Raw genomic sequence first — 20,357 nt, 5'->3', positions numbered from 1 at the left:
GGGTCCTTGTCTCTTGTATATCATCTGATAAGGGTTCTTAGTTGTGACCAGCAGCAGAGACAGGCCACAGTGTATTTACCAGCCAGAGCCAGGAGGCTGCCTTGGTTGTTTTGGGGGTTTTTTTGGTACTAGGGATCAAACTCAGGACCTTGTGCTTGCCAGGCAGGCGCAGCACCACTGAGCTACATCCCTGGCCCTGCCTTGTTTTTGAATGTTGACATCTAATTAGCAAAGTTAAGTCCATCTATAGCCTGTGTCTGTGGCAGCCTCTGCTTTCACAGTACAACTTTTTTTTTTTCTGGTACTGAGAGTTGAACCCAGGGCCTTTGCATTGAGCTGCATCTCCAGCCCTTTTTATTTTTCATTTTGGGAAAGGGTCTTGTTAAGTTGCTCAACTGCCAAGACTGGGCTCAGACTTCCAATCCTTCTGCCTCAGCCTCCCAGAGTGCTGGGATTACAGCTGTGTGCCACCACACCTGGCTAGCAGTGCATCTTAAAATTAATTTTCCCCTTAACATTCAAATTCCTAAGCAAGGGTCTCATGTGCCACAGATAGTTTTTCTAGCTGAAAAGAGAACAGAATACAGATTTATTCTTTTTTTGGTACCGGGGTTGGAACTCAGGTCCTTGGGCTTATGGGGCAGGCAGCAGAACCACTGAGCTAAATCCCTGGCCCTACAGATTTATTCTTTACCTGGTCAGAGCAAGCCCCCTCAACTTGTGCTAATAATAGTAGTGATCATAATTATTTTAGTAGAAATAATAATTACTGGGTAAGAGCAGGAACTCTGGAGCCAAGCTGCCTATGTTCACCTGCCTCCTATAAGCTATATGACCTTCACCTTGAATATCTGCGTCTTCCTGTGACTGTTTTCTCACCTGTAAAGTGGGAACAATTATAGTTTCTGTTGTCCGAGTGGTTGAGAGCCTTAAATAAATGCACATGTACAGAGTGCTTAGAACAATGCCTGGCCCCAAGGCAGAGGCACTCAGCATTTGATTTGATTACTACTAGGAGCGGCTATCATTTTTTGGCCCCGGGGCTAGCAGAGGGAGCCTCAGCCCAGCAAGATAAGCCAGTTATCTCCCCTGTTCAGATGCCACTAGGGAAGCAGGGTTTTGCTGGAGTCCATCTGGCCTGCAGAGCTTGAACTGAGGGAGGGGTGGGTGGATGGGCACAGGCCCAGAGAGCAGAGCAAAGGGACAGCCAGTCTGAGCTAGCAAGCGACCCTGGGGAATGAATGGGGGAAATCAGCCTCAAGAGAAAAGCAACAGAAATAGAAGGGGAAGCCTGGTAATTGAGTGGTCCAAAAAAGGAAAGATCAATATTTTACTGCCAGGGAAACAACCAGTTTCCTTGGCAGCAAGCTCAGCCGCCCAGCTGTGGGTGCTTCAGTGACTACAGCTGCTCCTGTTGTCCCTGCCAGGCCCAGCGTGCCAGGAGCCCCAGGGCTGAGAGCTGAAGCCACACAATGACCATCCCCTAGTTCTCTCCAAATGTGGCCCCTGGATGGTCGTTTGCTATACTCCCTTGGTGACCTTGGATAGGCCCCTCCCCTCTCTGGGACCTGGCTTCCCTGCCTAAGAAGGGAAGGTCTGGTCAGCTAAATGCAGCCTCAGGGTGTGTTACAAGGGGTCCTGCGATTAAGGTGGGGGTCCCGGCCATTGGCAGTAAAGCTCTTACTACCCAGAGCACAAGGGAATTAAATCAATGCTTCTGGCCCAGGGGAGGTCACCCACCTAGTGAGGCTGCAGGAAGGCAGCACACTCCTCAGCCAGTGAGGCCTGGGCTCAGGGGTTACCACTGTGAACCTAGCATAGTAGCGCACACCTGTAATTCCAGCCACTTTGGAGGCTGAGGCAGGAGGATTGCAAGTTATAGGCCATCCTGGGCAACTTACCAAGACCCTATTTTTATTTGTTTTTAAAGTTTTTTTGGCATCGGGGATTGAACTCAGAACCTTGCCGCTTGGGAGGCAGGTGGCGGCACCACTGAGCTAAATCCCTGGCCCAGCAAGACCCTATTTTTAAATTAAAAAAAAAAAAATGTAGGGCCAGGGATTTAGCTCAGTGGTGCCGCCACCTGCTTCGCAAGCGCAAGGACCCAAGTTCAATCCTCAGTACCAAAAAAAAAAAAATTTTTTTAAGGGCTGGCAGGCAGTGTACCTTGGAGGTAGAGTTCTTGCCTACTATATACAAGGCCCTAGAATTCAGCCCCCACCAAAAGAAAGAGGGGAGAGAGAGAGAGAGAGAGAGACAGCAACAGCAATCAAGCAGGCTACCACAGAGGTAATTTTGGTTTAACCTTTCTAAGCCTCAGTTTTCTCTATTGTAAATGAGGGATGATAATGCAGCTGCTATCTAGATTCTGATGATGATGGAATGAGACCACGTCCAGAGTTTAGCACCGGGTGGTGGCTCCTGGAAGCCCTCTGTGGACCCAGCAGGGCCTAGTCAGACCTCTTCACCTAGTGATGCTACAATTTACTTTGAAAGTCATTGCATAGACAGGTATTTATAGATATTAAACAGTATCCTCACTCTAAGAATTTGGCAATGATCCTGGTTGCTGTAGGGCCATCCTGTCGTGTGCATGGCATGCTCATAGCCCCTGATCTGGGCCTGTCACTCTTTGAAGAGCCCTGTGAGAGTGGCTGAACAGAGGGGAGGTCACCGCAGGAAGAACTCGCTACTGCAGCTGGCCCCCAACTGGACCATGGTTCAGGGTGCTCCACAGACTATGCACTCTGTCTGTGCACCCCGAGTGCAGACTATGCACACAGGACCCTGTCTGTCTGCCTGTCATCATCAAACACCTCCAGCTGCTGCCTGTTCTGGGCTGGCTTTCGTGGAAGGGGGATGAGCAGTCTGTCTTGGCCATGTCCCCCATCCCTGGGGAGATACAGACTTGCGGATTCCAGGATCTGAATCCATGGATGGCAGAACCCTGCAGACTCTTAGGTGCTTTTGAAGTCGGGGGCTCATCATGACTGTTTGGGACAGAGGCCTCAGAGATCACTGGGGCACAGCTCCTGACCTTGGAGGGGACTAGAGGAGTGCACACTTGGAGGCAGAGGGGTGTGGGGTGCCCGACCCATCCCTGCGTTCATAGACTGCCTACAGTGCTGGTGAGGAGAGCACAGGAGTAGATGAGGGCCACTGCCGGGTGGGGCTATGTGTGGGCTCCCACCAACCTGCAGAGGGCACCTGGGCATTGCTATCCTCAGAAGCCACATCATTGCCTGGCAGTGTCAGGCTATGGTGACTGGGTGGGGGTGGAGGGTGGCAGCTGCACTGCTGAGCCGCTCTGGTCAGGTGGGAGCTGGCAAAGAGGCTTCCTTCCCTTGCTGGAGCTCTGTAGGCCTCTACAAGACCCCAGGAGGTACAAAGTTCAGGGGCATCTCACAGAGTACCTTACACAGCTTCTCTGCCATCCTCAGCCCCAGGCCCACATCATGGTGGAGAAGCAGGGCTGGCTGGGATGGAGATATTGGCAACAGAGCCATCAAGCTCAGGAGGGAGGAGCTGGTAGGGGCTCTTTGTCCGTTGCTCATATTCCAGAGCCTACTGGGCCTGGCCCCATGATGCCAGGCTACTGTGCCCAGGGCTTCAGATCCCTGCTGCAGCTGCCATGCTGCAAAAGTATCTTGTGGGGAAGCAGGAAAAACTCAGTCTGTGAATAGTTGAATCTACCAGCATGACTGGGCTTTGGTGCATGTGACAGAAAGAGTGGGAGGTAGGCAGGTCTCCCTGTCATGGTGTGAACAATCATAGCAGTAGCAGGAATCCTTTCCCACGTGCTGGGCTCTGCGGGTTCCCAAGTGCTCTCCTATCCATCATCTGCAGCTCAGCCCGAGAGGGTTATGGAGACAGCTTGTCTGGCTCTGCTGTGCTGCAGATACTGATGGTGACTGCTAGGGAGAGGGCAGGGCACTGCCAATAAGTGGGACTGCACATGCGTGTGTCCATGTGACTGTGTGTGATTAGCCAGCAGGGCAAGCAGGTACGTAGGAGACGCTACAACAGGAGATGCTGCTACAACGAGTGAATGAATGAATGTTGACATGTGTGCTGTGGAGAGGCTGCCCCCGAATTATAGGCTGGTGGGGAAAATGCCCCAGATTAATTAGAAAGATACTTCTTACAAAATCGGCCATTGCCAAAAACTAGGAGGAGAAAAAAATACCCAGGGCTGGCAAGATTGAATTCAGCTGACTCTGATGAGGACTAAATTCAGACAGAACAATTTGGCAACTGTTATTAAAAGCCTTAACAACAGCTGGGGATTTAGCTCAGTGGTTCTGCCACCTGCCTCGCAAGCGCAAGGTCCTGAGTTCAATTCCTGGTACCAAAAAAAAAAGAGCCTTAACAGCTTAGCTGTTCTGTATAGGCATTTATATTATTTTATTCAGCAAACACTTATAAGGCTCCTGCTAGATGCCTGCTGGCCATGGTAAACTACCAGGTATCCAGTCATAATCAAAATAGATATGCTGTTTGCCCTTAGGGAGCTTACTCTGCAGAAGGGGAGATATAAATCCCTCAAATGATCACTTAAACATATAATTACAAGTTGCACAAGCAGTCTGAAGGCACATTCAGGGTACTACCAGAAGGGGTACCAGCAGGGCAGCCTTTATCAGATCGGCGTAGTCAGAACAGGCTTTTGTGGGCTGGGGACATTTAATAGAGATCAGAGGAGGCCTGAAGAATGAACAGACGACCCTGCCAGATGCTGAAGGGAGAGCACAAGGGCTCAAGATGTAGAGAATAGAGATGTGCTTGGCAGTGCAAGTTTGTAACCTCAGCTACTCAGGAGGCTGAATCAGGAGGATCCACTGAGCCCAGGAGTTTGGGGCCAGCCTGGGTAACATAGTGAGACCCTGTCTCCTAAAACAAACAAATAAACAAAAAAACCCTGAGCTAAGGAAAAAAAAAAGAGAATTGAGATGTGTTCCATACATGCACCAGTTCCCCACAATGAATGTAACCATTATGTCCTGATAAAAAAGTTGTTTAAAGCCCTGAGCTAGGGGTGTAGCTCAGTGGTAGAGCACGTGCTTAGCATGCACAAGGCCCTGGGTCAGATCCAAAGGATGGTGTAGGCCAGGGCCCCAGTCAGCAAGGAGCATGATCTCTTGGAGGGTCAGTAGCTGGGAGGCAATGAGTGGGACGAGTAGAAGAGATGAGGCCAAACAGGGGCAGCACACTGGACCCTGTGGGCCATAATGGGGTGGATTTTATCCTAAGTGACAGGAAGTTGCTTGAAGAGTTTAAGCAAAGGAGCCAGTGACATGATCCATTTAGAGTATAAGGGGAATTGGAGGGGTGGAAATTGAGGAGGCTAGGTGCATCAGGAGAGTTGCCTGGTCGAGGAGGGAAGACTATAGTGGCTGTGGTCAGGGGTGATGTGGGAAGCAGGCCGCCTGGGATACAGCGAGGTGTGCATTGGGTGTGGGGAGAGGGAGCAGCCCTGGTGATGCCAGGGAGCCAGGACCGTGCGGTGGCAGGAAGGGAAGGCTGGGGTCAACAGTGCAATCCTGATTGAGCTGTTGGAGCAGACAATGGCTGGGTCATCCCAGGAACTTGGCGGCTGAGGCAGGATGTGGAGAAGTGACCGGCAGTGAGGAAGACAGAGACCTCAGAGGCCAGAGTGTAATGGGCCCTCACAGCTGTAGAAACGCCCAGGGATGAGCTGCACTAACAAAATGCTGGAAATAACAGAAGCACCAACTGGTCCAGTGACTGGTGGTGTGGCCCCGGGCGGGGCATCTGACAGCCACTCACACGCAACGTGGGCTGCACTCGACTGCTGTATGGACGAGGGTTTCTGATCACTGACGGTTCTGTGGGGAAGAAGCTCCCTGACATTGGGAGCTGCCAACTCCTTTGGGCTAAATCTTGCTTTCCAATGTACTTTTTAACACTTTTTATTGATGTTTAATGTAAAATGGGAACCGAAAAGTACATTGGTCAGAAGTGTCTGGGTCAGTGAGTTTCTACTGTGTCACCAGTGCCCATTTCAAGAAATAGAAGCACCTGTAGTCTCAGTTACTCAGGAGGCTGAGGGAGGAGAATCACTTGAGCCAGGGCATTCAGGGGCAGCCTGGGCAACATGAGACCACAAAATAAAACAAAAATAGACTCAGCCACAGCCCAGACATTTCCCATGCACTTCCCATCCTACAGCATTCCTACACAGAGCCACTATCTAGACTGGCCTTAAACTTCATTTAATTTGCAATTTTAAACAGTTTAATAGGTATGCTTCTTCTTGTCACCAAAGGAGAATTTGACCAAAGATTTCAGAACCACAAAATGCAGAGATTTTTTTGTTTTGTTTTTTAAATGTGGTTAAAACTATGTACCTTGAGATCATAATGTTAAGTGGAATAAGACAGACACACCAGTTTAAATATTGGATGGTTTTTCTTATGTGAGAAACCCAAAGTATAAATAAAGAGCAAAAACCTATGTCTTTTGTTGGGAATTTGGCTCAGTGACACTGAACCTGCCTCGCAAGGTACCAAGTTCGATCCCTGGTACCAAAAAAAACCCCAACAACCTATGTCTTTTGAGAAAAGGGGGTTTCTAGGGGTTTTTTCCCCCTAGGGTTTTTGTAATGAGTTTGTGTTCGTTTCTTGTGAAAAAAACCATGTTTTAAAACATGGCGGCACAATTTATAATAGCTAAATCTTGGAAACAGCCCATATGCCCATCAACAGATGAATGGATAAAGAAAATGTGGTATTTATACAATGGAGTATTACTCTGCCATAAAGAAGGATAAACTTGTGGGGTGTGGTAGCACATGCCTGTAATCCCAGCACTTGGGAGGCTGAGGCAGGAGGATAACTGCAAGTTCAGGGCCAGCCTGGGGTACATAGTTCAGGGCCAGCCTGAACTACAAAGCAAGACCCTGTCTCAAAAGGAAAAAAATAAATAAAATACAATAGAATAAAATCACAGTTTAAAAAAAGAGGAAAAATGTTTTTAAAAAAAAGGGTAAACTTGAGTCACTTGTAGATAAATGGATGCAACTCAAGACCAGGATTTTAAGTGAAATAAATAAGACACATAAGTTCAAATATCGCATCATTTCTCTTGTGTGAAAAACCCTAAGGGTAAACAAGGAGCAAAATAGAGGATAATTCTTGGGAAGTAGAATGAACATGTTCAAGTGGGAAAGGTAACAAGGGAGGGGGAAAGGGGAAAGGTAGGAAGGGAAAGGGGATTAAAAAACAACGGAAGTGGGTCGGGGATTTAGCTCAGTGGTTTCGCTGCCTGCTGCACAAGCGCAAGGACCTGAGTTCGATCCCCAGTACCAAACAAACAAACAAACAAAAAAACAACAGAAGAAAAGATGGAAACAAAGCTTCTGTAAATGAGAGGGGAAGAAGAGTTGAAGGGAGGGCAGGGGAGTTGGGGGGGGTAGAAGAATTAAGATATATTATGTACAGGTACACATTCCCAATGATGAATGTGAGTACCATGTATGATAAATACATACTAAAAAGAAAAAAAAGTGGCAGAGCCAGGAGCAGCAAGTTCGATGGAAAGGAACCCAGCTTCTGAGCAGCCAGTGGTGTTGGCTTGTCTTCGTCTACGTCTTCCAGTCCTGAGGAGAATAAAGTGGCCCCACAGCTGCCTGCGGCTTGATGTGGACCCCAGGGGTAAAAGGACTTGGTTGGGGACGCTGGTGTCCCCTTGGCTCAGTTGCTGGGACCTCGCCGTCCCAGCTTCCCCACCCCTGCCTGTGTCCTGGCCTGCAGGGACCCTTGGGTGTCTCACTTGTGTCCCCTTTACTTCTCACAGGTGGAAAAACTCGTGAAATATTTGGATCCCAACGACCTGGGGAAAATCAATTTCAAAGACTTTTGCCGTGGGGTGTTCGCCATGAAAGGTGAGACTCTGTGGGAAGTCTTCTCACCCGTCCTGTCCCGCTGGAGGCCAGTGTGACCTGGGTCCCAGAGCCCGGAGTGGGTCCCGGAAGTGGGCCCTGTCCTTGGCTAGCCATGGTGGCTGAGGGAAGGGCCTCATGGGACGTGGGTCTCTCTGAACCTCTGCCACAGAGCCCAACACAGGGTTAGAGAAACCCGGACCCAAGGGATGGTCCTCTGTGCCGCCTTCTTTTTTTTTGGTACCAGGTATCGAACCCGGGTCCTTGGCTTGCAAGGTAGGCGGCAGAACCACTGAGCTAAGTCCCCGGCCTCCTCTGTGCCCTCTTGTTGTCTGACCCTCTGAAAAAGGCTCCCCTTCTCTGTTCTTCTTTCCTCTGCCTTTTCTTTACCCTCACCCCCTGAGATGACTGCAGGAGGAGCTGGCCAGGACCTGGGGGACTTCCCACTGCTGGTCCGGGTCCAGGCACACCTGGACAAGGCCGGCATGCTTTCTCCCTGCCTCTTCCCGCCCTCCCTTGTCTGTTTCCCCCTCTGGCCCCTCACTGTCATCGTCTCTCTGTCCGCTGTAGGGTGCGAGGAGCTGCTGAAGGACGTGCTGTCCATGGAGAGTGCAGGGACGCTGCCGTGCACGCCCGAGATCCCCGACTGCCTGGAGCAGGTAGGAGACTGGCCTCTCTTCCTGCGCTCTGCTCACCTTTGTGCCATTCTTCTGGTGTCTGAGAGGACAGCCTGACAGCCCTGTGGCAGCAGAGTCCAGAGACGGCTTGGGGGGCGTGCAGTGAAGCCCCTCAGGGAGTCACAGCCCAAGTGTCTGAGCTAGGAGTCTTCAAAGAGCATCCTGCTCCACCCTGCTGCCGCTGAGGGGAAACTGAGTCACAAGGAGGGGAAGTGCTGGGCCTGAGCTCACGTGGGCCGGGCTGCAGTCTCTTTCCTTTCCTCCTGTTCCACCACAGAGAGCTGATGGATCCCTGTGTGGTGTTTTCCCCAATTTCTCCAGTTCTCTCCCACTAACCAGAAGTCCAGCAGTTTAGTTTTCTGATGCATCCCAGGGGTAGCGCAGGGTCAATGGTCAGTCAGCTGCTGGCTGTGGTTCTGTCTCACCAGCTACAAATTTGGGGATTCCCATGGCTCCCCATTTGATAATTCACCAGAACTACTTAGCAGCACACAGGGCTTTGTTGGCTAGAAACAAGGAAACAGAACAGTAGAATTAAGCTGATTGGTTAACATTAGATTGCTTCTGGTTTTTTGGAAGGGTTGAAGCAGAAGGGACTTCCTTATTATTATGACCAACGCTGACCTGTTTAGGACTTTTTCTGTTCTCTCTCTCTCTCTCCCATTTCTGAGAAGGTCAGGGAAACAACTTAGTTTTGGCCTACTGGCATGAAACTTCAGCATAAGCAGCTCCATTTTGGTTTGGTCTGCTGGGCCTAGTGCTGAGCTGAGTCCAAACCAATGGTCGCCTGTAAATTTTATTTGGTAGCAGAGACCAAAGCTAGGCAGTAGGTATGGACCAGGGTAGCTGGACCTCAGGGTACAACAATCACAAAGAGAGCCCCCAGGATGGGTCAAGATGACATGAAAGGCCAGCAGCCCATGTGCCACCCACTAACAGAACCAGGGCCAGGACAGGGGGTCCCCAGCTTGGGGCAAACACTGAGTGCTCCAAGTGACCCCTCCACAGATTGCTGGACACGCTGTGGAGGGAGGAGGTGGGCTGTGGGTGCATCCAGAGCTGGGTTCCTACTCCACACTGGGTACCAATGAGCCATGCAACCCCGGGAAAGTTCCTCTCAACCCCTCAGAGCCTCAGTTTCCTCAGCTGTAAGGCAGGGCTTGCCGTACTGTTCCAGGGTCCACTGTGAAGATTCAGTGAGAAAACAAACCAGTGCTGAAGTGACACTTTGCATCTTCCCCTTTACCCCTGGAGGCTGGGGATTCAAAATTATGTAAAAAGAAAGCACTGCAGCTGAGGAGCTAGAGGACAGGGTAGAGCTGAGGCCCAGGTGCCCCCTCGGTGCCTGGGAACAGGGCTGTGGCCTGCATGTCCTGGCCCCACACCATGCCATCCACACTTCCGGAAGAGACAATGCTTGGAGAAAAGTGACAAATGGGTGCAGAGGAGTTGGCCTCTGAGAGGGCACACAGCTCTGGAGCACAATATTCTCTTCCCTCCCAAGGCCAAGGGTTCTGGGAAGGGAGAAGGACAGTCAGTGCATCTCAGCAACCCAGTGCTTCCCTGCATTTTCCTGTGGGACTTTGCAATTGTTAGGGTGTTTGTAGCTTTTGTTTTAAACATTCCCCAGGTGAACTCCATTCTGTCCAAAATGTAGATCTGGCCCTGACAGGTGGCTCTACTGTACAGAGTCCAGCACAGTGGTGATGGCTGGGTGGATGCAGTAGGTAATCTTGTTGGTCCCGCTGAATGGGGCAGCTTGGCTACTTGGGCTACTTGGGCTGGTGAAGGGGGCAGTTCAAAGGCCAGCCTACCGGGCAGAATAGCTCTTCAGAAGAGGGGTCAGCAGGGCATGTGGCACTCACCTGTACCCAGTGCTTGGGAGGCTGAGGCAGGAGGATTGCCATGAGTTCAAGGCCTGTCTTGGCTCTATAATGAGTTCAAGGCCAACCAGAACTACATAGTGAGACTCTGTATCAAGGAGGAGGGGGTTAGAGGGCCAGCCTGAGACACATCGTAATCCTGTCGGCTGGCCCTCAGTGCCCTGCTGTGTCCCTCCCATCCCCTAGAGGTCAGCCTGAGACTTAGAAGCCAGTGAGATCCTGGTCCACTGTGTTTCCCAAGTTCCCCCAGGGAATCCATATCCAAGGAAAGGTTGGAGAGCTGCCTGGATGATACGGGTGGGACAGCAGGAGCACAGCCCCCTGGTGTATGGGTGAGCCGTTTTTGAAGAGATGAGGCCCCCCTTTCTGCTCTTCCCCCCAGGGTGTGGAGACTTGACATCACCACTGGCTTCTGGTCTTCTTAAAACAGTGAAATGCTTTAGGGTAGGCTGGCAGGTAAGCAGCTGCTTTCCCGCACCTGAGAGCACCCTGCTCATGTGCAGGTCCATCCCTGGGTGGTTGGCGCTTGTGCTGCCCCAGCTCCTGGCCTTGCAGGGTGTTGGTTGCCCTGCCCATGTCCTCAGAGCTTGCGGTGCCCTGCAGGGAAGAGGTCACTGAGGGTTTGGTAATCCCAACAGGCTATTGATTGAATTTCCCAATCCAGGAAGTGTAGCCTGGTCAGAGGGGACCCTGGGAGCTGGATGGCGCCCCCAGGTGGTGGGCTCGAGAAATGCCCTGAGAGTCTTTCCTGAGGTGGACCTGTTCTAAGGCTGCCCAGTGGGCTCCTTTAATTTTGCATATGTGCAGAGCCCCCATGGGGAGGGTAACATTGAAGTGGGGAGCCCCCCAGAAGGTCTCAGAGCAAGAGGATAATTTCTGGGGGCCGTGGTTGCCCCTTTGCAGGGGATGAGTTAAAGCGTCACAGCTCTGTGAGATCCAGCTGCCCCTCCTGTGGGCCCTCCTCACCAGGGGATGAAATCCGCCACCAGCCCCTACCTGCTTTCTCTGTCTCATCTCTCAGCGTGGGATGGCTCACACCCCAAAGCTGGCAACAGCGACCTCTCCTGTCCTTCGAAAAGGGCCTTGCTTTGCCTTGTTGCTGAGCCTTGGCACACATTTTGCCTCTCACCTGGGCTGTCCCTGTCATGGGCTCCCTTCTGCTCATCCATGAAGACCTGCTCAGGCTCCCTCTGCCCAGCCTTGAGGGGGACCTGGGTGCTCCAGCACTGCCTCACCCTCGCCTCCAGGACCATTCCCTCTGTGCTGCACAGTGACATGAGGTCCCCTCCCAGCAGTGGGCCCAGCCCAGCTCCTCTCCTTCACACCCAATGCCACGGCAAGCACCCTTAAGGATCAGATGTAGAAATGGAATTGCTGTATCAAAGGGTATGCAGGTTTTATTTTTTAATAAATTTTAAGTTGATGATTCTGTTTTTTCCTTTTGAATAGATGCAACCAAACTTTTCTCCCAAGAAGTCTGTGTTAAATCTGTTGTACTGTTTTACCAGAAATTATGGCCCGGGAGAGCCCACTTCCTCCTCTCAAGGGCCCTGGCCACACTCTCCACCTGCCTCTGTCCCTCTGGGTTCCTCTCCATCTTCTCCTGTCTGCCAGGCTGCATCAGCCTCCTGAGTGCTAGGATTACAGGCATTCCCCACCATGCCCAGCTTATGATCCACCCGGAGCTTCTTTTGGATTTTGGTGGAGATAGTGACCTGGCCACTCTTACTTTCCAAATTTTGCCAGCTATTCAAGTTCCTACTGTCAAATAGTCCTTTTTCCTCTCATTTGGAATTTCATCTTTATCCTATGCTAGCTTTCTTTTTATATCGTGGTTCTCTTTCTGGATTCTGGTCTATTGTACTGATCTGTTTACCTGCTTCTAAGCCAGAAATCACAGTTTTGCTACTTTTTCTTTATAGCTTGATAGCGGATAGGGAAAGCTTTCCTTATCATACTTTGTTAAAATGGTTTTTGTTCTTAGATATTTCTTCTTCCGGAATTGTCTTTTTGTCAAATTCTGTTCAAAATCCTGCTAAAGATTGTGTTTGAACTTGAATTTGCACATCAGATGGAGGAAACTGGCTTCTTTGCAATGTTGAGCTCTACCATCCAGGAATGTAATATGTATTTCATATCATCATTTATTCTGGCCTTTTAAAAAATCATTTTTGGTGCCGTTCTTATTATGACAACCTGATTAAACTCCTTAATAGTTCTAATATTTTATTTATGTACTATTTTCTCACTTGCTTGATTCTATATACTTATGTAGCCATATAATTTTCCAGGTGTGTGTGTGTGTGTGTGTGTGATGGGGGAGCAATCCTAGGAGCTGAGCTTTATCCCCAGGTCCGTTCATTTTATATTTTGACACAGGGTCTCACTAAGTTGCCCAGGAAGGACTTGAATTTATCTCCTGCCTCAGCCCCACAAAGTGCTGCGATTATAATTTTTCTGCATAATTTTAAATGGCTATATCATGTTTCATCATATAAAAACAATCAAATTTATGTCCGTTTCTTCTAGCTGGCCTATATATGTATACTATTTTTATTAAACTGAATGTGAAAATTAATGAAAGCCATGTAATAATCATCCTTGCAGCTAAGTCTTTCCACACAGCAGCTTTTATTCCTTTAGAGTCACTGAGAGGTTGGCAAATTATAATCCCCAGGAGGCAAATCTAGCATCATGTTTTTCCAAATAAAGCTTTATCTGAACAGAGCCACTCCTGCTTGTTTACATTTTGCCTGTGGCTGTTTTCCTACCTCAGCAGCAGAATTGAGTATAGTCATCCCTTAGCATCTGTGGAGGGTTGATTCTGGAACCCCAAAGAGCCCAAGATCTATGGGTGCTGTAGCCCCTGATATAAAATGGCATTGTATTTGCATATATGTATAACCTAGGCACGTCCTCCTGTATGCTTTAAGGGTTTCTGGATAACTTATAATACCTAATACAATGCAAATGCTATGTAAATAGCCGATGTGTTTTTAGGAAATGACAGTGTAGAAAGTCTGTACATGTTCTTGGGCTGGGGATTTAGCTCAGTGGTGCCACCGCTGCCTTGCAAGTGCAAGGTCATGAGTTTGATCCCCGGTACAGATGAATGGGTGCGTGCGTGCGTGTGTGTGTGTGTGTGTGTGTGTTGTTTCCTTGCAGTACTAAGAGGAAGCCCAGGGCCTCTCTAGGTAAGCACTGTACCACTGAACTATACCCTTGTAGGAGGCCACTGTGAAATGAGTCAAAGCCCGGGCATCTGAGGACATCAGGGGACACCTGAGGACATGACTCTGTCCTTTAGCGCAGGCACACAATAGACTCTGTTATAATAATAATAAATCAGCAGATGACCACGAACGACCACACGCCTACACAAGGTCTCTGGCTGTTTTGTCTAAGGGTGTCTCAGACATGCAGCTCTGAGCTCTGCAGCTGCAGCTCCAGCTCCAGCTCTCATGCTCTGATGCTGGGAATTAAAGTTGGTTCCTGCTTTTTTGTGATCTCTGCTCCACTCGTGTTCTTTTCTTTGGGAACCTCGCCTAATAGGACCTCCCTTCAGTTTACCAGCCTCGACAACCCTCAGCTCTTCCTTTTTTCTTTCTTCTTTTTGTTGCTGGAGATTGAACTCAGGGTCTCTCATGGACTCTACCACGAACAACATCACCAGATTTCAAAATTTTTTTATTATTTGCTATCCATGGTTGCACCTGGGGGTGCAGAACCTAAGGCTCCAAGGGCCAACCCGCTTTGCCACTGAGTCTATATGAACTGCAAGTCCTGGAGCACTTACTCTCTCCTACAGGAAAAATGTGCCTACTTCTCAAGAAATTTAGATAAGTGGAAACTATCGAAAGGAGCAAAATATTAAAACTTCTCCTACACCTGCCAGATTCTTTTCCATGAATCCTATCTGGATTGTGCCAGGTTCTTACGTATTCTTACTACCATTTTGGTACTTTGATGCTCATTTCTCAAATCTTTCAAATTTGAGAGACTACAATCAGAAACTCTGCCTTGGATAATAACGGTTTAACTTCTTAAAGTACAATTTGGGGGCTGGGCATGGTAGTACATGCCTGTAATCTCAGCACTTGGGAGGCTGAGGCAGGAGGATCTCCATGAGTTTGAGGCCAGGCTGGGCTACATAATGAGTTCAAGGCCAGTCTGAATTACATAGTGAGACCCTGTCTCCAAAAAAAAAAAAAGCATAGTTTTTGGTCATTAAGTGTTCTTTCATGGGGCCAGGGATTTAGCTCAGTGATTATGCTGCCTGCCTCGAAAGCGCAAGGTCCCATTTGATCCCCGTACCAAAAAAAAAAGAGAGCTCTTTCATGATTTGTCTGTCCATATTCTTTATGTGGTTTCTCTAGTTGTATTCATTTTTATTTATTGTTGAAGAACTAGAAATTTTAACTTTTTTGACATAATTTTTTGTCATTTATTTGTAATTTTGTTTATGACAACAAAATTTAAATTTTTTTTTTATATTGGAGATAGAACTCAGGACCGGGCGCTTTACAGGCAGGCACAGCTCCACTGAGCTACATCCCCAGCCCAAAATTTAACATTTTTCATTGCCAATTCATCAGTCTTTTCTATTATGGTTTTAGCCTTTGGTGTAATGCTGAGGAAGGCTTTCCTACCCAAATAGTAGAACTGCCGGGTTTTTGTTTTTTAATTTCATGTGTTTGATTTTCATCATACAGCTTTTATCCATGGAGTTAGTTGCGCTGTCTGGAGTGAGGAAGGGACTCGATCTCACTCTCTGTGGCCTCCCCACCCTCCCTCTCTGGCAGCTTTGGACAACTCCTCAGGACTGTGCTAAGCAGCCACTAAGGGGCGAGCATGGGGCGCTGCACCGCTCAGAAGAGGCTTCAAACCCCATCTTGCCAGAGCAATTTTTAAAACTCTCCTGTGCTCTCTCAAGCCGGCCTGAAGGAGCCCACAGCTGGAAGGTCCAAGACGACCGCTGCCTCCTCTCACGCCTCCTGAAATGCATTTCTAAACCACTTGTGACAGTGGCACCTTTAAATTCTAAAAATACTGTGCCTGACAAATAGCTGTGATTCAGCAGCGCTATGGAGGTGTGGGTCTGGGGGCGGGGCAGGGCCGCCTTCCTCTGTTCCACTTAGATACGGGCCCTGTGGGGTTCCTGTGGTCCAGCTCCTGTCCCCCGCCAAAAAAAGGAAGAAGAATGGTGATTGCCTTACCCTAAGGCTCTCGGCTTCTGTAAGGGTAAAAAAGATCCTTGAACTGGGCACAGTTCCTCCTGTAGTCTCAGCCACTGGGGAGACTGAAGCAGAGGATCACTTAAACCCAGGAGTTTGGATCCAGCCTGGCCAATGCAGTGAAACCTCATCTCCCAAATACCAAACTAAAACAAGACAAACTTCTGTGCATATCCCATCAGTGTCAGTGGCTGGGCAGAAGCAGAATGGGTGTGGAAGCTGCCTGGTCTGCCCTGCACTGTCTGGCCGGACCTCCTCCCCTCACCATCCCCACCCTAGGACCCCTGGGCTGAGCTGCCTGGGGGCACCCCCTTCCAGGACTTCCAGGACAGCCTGAGGATCACCTCCTGCACCACCCACCCTTATGCTCAAGGGCACTGCTATCTTTAGAACTTGGAACCTAGAGGGCTGGGGATTTAGCTCAGTGGTTTCGCCATTTGCTGCGCAAGCACAAGGACCCGAGTTCAATCCCCGGTATATAAAAAAAAAAAAAAAGAACTTGGAACCTAGAGCATGAGAGTGGCCGGTTTGGAACCCCCTCAGCTTCCCGAAGCCAGGAGTGTGCAAGGTGCCAGACTGTGGCTGGAGCATGTCAATACCCCTTTCCCTGGGGACAGGAGGCAGAGGTGGGATACAGCCATGTCTTACACCTTGAAAGCAGCTGACGCCTGGCAGAGCCTGGGGCTCAACAAACATTGGCTCCCTTTTCACCTGGCCCTGGAAGATGTCCTGGGGAAGAATGGTTTGGAACTGCAGGGCCCTGGCCTGCAACATCTGCGGTGGTCCATGGATTACACTCCCTGGAGGCTTAGCTGGCAGGAACATTCTTGGCATCCAATGAGCCATGCCTTTGCTTTTCCAGAGAGAGGCCCCGCAGGACCCACAGGAGACTGGGCCGAAAGCGGGGGGGCTTCACACTTCAGGGCCTAAGCAGGAATCTCCCCAAAAGGGCCTGCCCCACCGTGTTCAGAAACCACCTGGAACTGTAGAGCACTTGCCTAGCATGCACAAGGCCCTGGGTTGAATCCCTAATAGGGCAGGGGAAAAAAAGCCTTTTTCTCCAGCTTTTTTATTTTGAAAATTTTGAACTTTAGAAAAGTCACATAAAAAATAAAAAAAGAAAAGTCATATGAGCAAAACAGTGACTCCCATCTACCCTTCATTCAGATTTATCAGTGTGGCTGAATGTGCATTCTTGGCCCTGTGCTGGCGGGTATGTGTATGGGTTTTGTGTGTACACACTGCTTTTTGGTTTGGGTTTTTTAAATTTTGCTGGACCATTTGAATGTTGCAGACATTGTGGCACTTTATTCTGTTTGTTTTGAGGCAGGTTTTGCTGTGCTCCAAGCTGACCTCAAACTTTTGATCCTTCTGCCTCAGCGTCTCAGAGTGCTGGGATTACAGGCGTTTGCCACCATGCCCATTAAGTGCCTAATGATCCCTAGTGTAGGAACAGTCTCCCACATAACCACAATACAGGTCATTTGCAGGAAATTTAATATGGGTGCAGTATGTTCTCTAACATAAACTTCATATTCGCATTTTCCTGGTGATTTTTTTTTTTTTTTCTGAGACAAGGTCTCCCTTTGTAGTGAAAGCTTGCCTTAAGCTTACTATGGTAGCCCAGGGGCTGGTCTTGAACTCACAGAGATCCTCCTGCCTCAGCCTCCAGAGTGCTGGGATGATAGGCATCACCACCACAACCTGGCTTCCCAGTGCTATTTCTGTAGCTCTCATATTTGATATTCGGTCAAAGCCAGAATCACACAGTATGTTTAGATACCATGTCTTCTTCAGTCTCCCTAGCTATTTGTTTTATTTCTAACGATGTTGAATTTTTTTGGTACCAGGGATGGAACTCAGGACCTTGTGCTTGCAAGGCAGGCGCCGGAACCACTGAGCTAAATCCCAGGCCCTTGACATTGACATTTTTTAAGGCTTCAGTTGCTCTGAAGAATGTCCCCTTAATTTGGATTTGCCTTTATTGATTTTCTAGTCCTTTGGTGGTAGTACAATTTAAATTTAAATTCAAAGTGGGAACTAGAGTTGTGTCGGGGCCAGTGGGGTCTGGTCAGGTGAGGTTCCCAAAGAAAAGAACACGGATGGAGCAGAGATCACACACAAAAAAGCAAGAACCAACTTTTATTTCTAGCATCAGGGCAACGTCAGAGCATGAGAATTGGAACTGCAGCTGTGAAGCTCAGAGCTGCGTATCTTTATCAGCTTTCATGAGACATACTTAGACAAAACAGCCACACAACCTGGCATAGCCATGTAGTACGTGCGTGGTCATCCATGCTGATTTTTTTTTTTGGTACTGGGGATCCAACTCGGGTCCTTGAGTTTGCACAGCAGGTGGCGAAACCACTGAGCTAAATCCCTGGCCGTGATTTCTTATTACTATAACAAAGTCTGTCACATGAGACAGGGTCTCACTAAGTTGCCAGATTGCCCAGGCTAGGTTTGAACTTACAATCCTCCTGCCTTGGCCTCCCAGAGTGCTGAGATTACATCTGGGGACCACCATGCCCAAGCCTGCAGGAGTAGGTATCTATCTCAAGGAAACTGTAAAACAGGGTGAGTAACAGGAGCCTCCCTGGGTCTTTGGGGACTGTCTGAGACAGTGTAGGGAAGAGGGAGGTGGGGACCATGCCTTTCCAGATACCAAGCCTGAGGGCCATCCAGTCTCACCCTGAACCATTTGCTCCTTGTCCACCCTCAGCGCCAGGTCGAGCCTCCCAGGCTCCCGGTCTCACTAAGTGCCACTGCGACCCCACTGTTCAGTTGCTCAGACCAAGAGCCAGTCATCCTTAATTTCTCCCTATTTCCACACCCAACCCATCAGCAAGACCTGTTGGTTTTACCTCCAAAATACATCCTGAACCATATGTACATCTGTGCCCTTCGCCCCACCCCACCCCATCAGAGCCTGGTGCCTGCCCTGTCCTCTCTCCTGCTTTTCTGGGGTTGATTCTCCATGCAACAGCCAGAATGTCCTCAACTCTTCAGCCACGCACCCTGCAGGTTCCAATTCTGCCTTGGGCCTTGGCCCTCCCACCTTCCCAGAATTCTACTGTTCCAGGCTCACTGTCCTCTTTTCTGCTCCTCAAATTGCCCAAGCTAGTTTTTTGTTTGTCTGTTTTTTACCCAGGGCCTCCTTTTTCTTGCTGTTCCCTGATCCCTTGTCCCTGAAACCTGTGCACCTGCTACCTCCTCAGATAAACCTTTCCTTCCACACCCTGCCCCTCTTGGTCATGGCATCCCACTCACATCTGTCAGATGTACACTGCTCTGTCCTCCATCTCAGTCACCTGTGTGTGTCCTTCCTGCCTCCCCACTGCGCTGGAAGCCCCATGGTGTCCAGCGCCCAGCACTGTGCCTGGCTCAGAGAAGCTGTGGGTGCCTGTTTGTGGATGCATGATCTCAGGTCTGGGAGCTCAACTTGTCACCAGGCTGGGTCTGAGAAGTCCCCAGGGCTCAAATAAGGAACCTGTCTCACCCTTTTGTAGACTATGTTTGCAGGTTTGTGAACTCCTGTCTCAGAAAAAGGCACTCTGAGAAACGAGGCAATCATGAGCCAGAGCTGGGTATATGTGTGGGTTCAGGATGGGTGATCTGGGATTATATTCCTGCTGTCTGTTAATCATGGGAGAAACTTACAGGAGATAAGTTCTTAATTTAAACCAGGTCCCAGCCTGAGGCGGGAGGGTCTTTAAGGAACATTTGTTTTCCTGCTATCCTGGGCTGTAGTTTAGAGCCGCCAGGAATGCAGTATGTCTTGTTCTGGAGTTAGAATGCCAGGTGGCCAGGTATCAGAAGGAATGTGCACAGTGTGTGACCTTGAGATGTCATTGTGCTCTGTGGATCGCTTGGGTTTGAGACCTAAGCAGTGATTGTAAATGCATTATACATTGACTCAACTCTCCACACTGCTATTTTGGAACACCCCCCCCCCCACGTCCCTCAAGCCCGTCGTGTCTAACTACCTGCTTAGCAAGCTGTGGAAAGAGACAGGGCTCCCTTCCTTACCTCCTCATCCATCCACCAGCTTGTGTTGTGTCTAACAGTGGCTGTCAACTTGGCCTGTGGTGAGGCCCCACTAGGTTTGTGTTCCCCATAGCTCTGCTGCTGTGACAGGCAGGACAGATTCTCTGCCAGGATTTGTGCTCAGCCTCTTGATTCCCTCACTGCTGTTTCCCCCTGTGCTTCACAATTGGGCAGACTCTGGGGGGTTGTTGCAGCTGCAGAAGTCAGGCCAGGTCGATGTTCCCATGCAGGAGGGGGCCACCGATCTGGCTGGGAATTGGGAGGCATTCCCATCCAAGCCCAGAAGCAAGGTTTGGCTTCGGGAGTAGGGAGATGTAGACCTACTGGATGGACTCTGGAGACAAAGGGTTAATTTATTTTTGTTTTGTTTTATGAGATGAGGATTTTACTTTATGACCAGGTTGGCTTCAAACTCCTGGGCTCAAGCAATTAGCCTCCCAAGTAGCTGGGACTATAGGCACATGCTGCCCTGTCCAGCACTAAAGTGTTAATTTAAATTGGGGGAGAGCATGGGCTTTAGGGTCTGAAGATGCTGGCTTTGTATCCTAACCCTGTCCTGTGCTAGTTGGGCCACCCTGAGAAAGGTACTTAACCTCTCAGAGCCTCACTTTCTTCA

At 49.4% G+C, this 20,357-nt stretch overlaps 1 protein-coding gene across 3 annotated transcripts in view; it reads left to right on the top strand.

Moving 5' to 3' along the window:
- Rab11fip4 (RAB11 family interacting protein 4) overlaps positions 1 to 20,357 on the top strand; it is a 122,348-nt gene that overhangs the window by 36,492 nt on the left and 65,499 nt on the right. For all 3 annotated transcript variants that reach the window (XM_004870695.4, XM_087191936.1, XM_087191937.1), the window contains 2 exons: positions 7,816 to 7,903; positions 8,471 to 8,559. In XM_004870695.4, coding sequence (XP_004870752.4) covers positions 7,816 to 7,903; positions 8,471 to 8,559 — 177 coding nt within the window. The remainder of the gene's footprint in view (positions 1 to 7,815; positions 7,904 to 8,470; positions 8,560 to 20,357) is intronic.

This window comes from Heterocephalus glaber, unplaced genomic scaffold (assembly GCF_053883595.1).
Source record: "Heterocephalus glaber isolate CG9 unplaced genomic scaffold, H.glaber_assembly_v1.0 deba00001564, whole genome shotgun sequence".
Classification (NCBI taxonomy): Eukaryota; Metazoa; Chordata; class Mammalia; order Rodentia; family Bathyergidae; genus Heterocephalus; species Heterocephalus glaber.
Note: the sequence above shows the minus strand (reverse complement) of the source record. Positions and strands in the feature narration are given on the sequence as shown.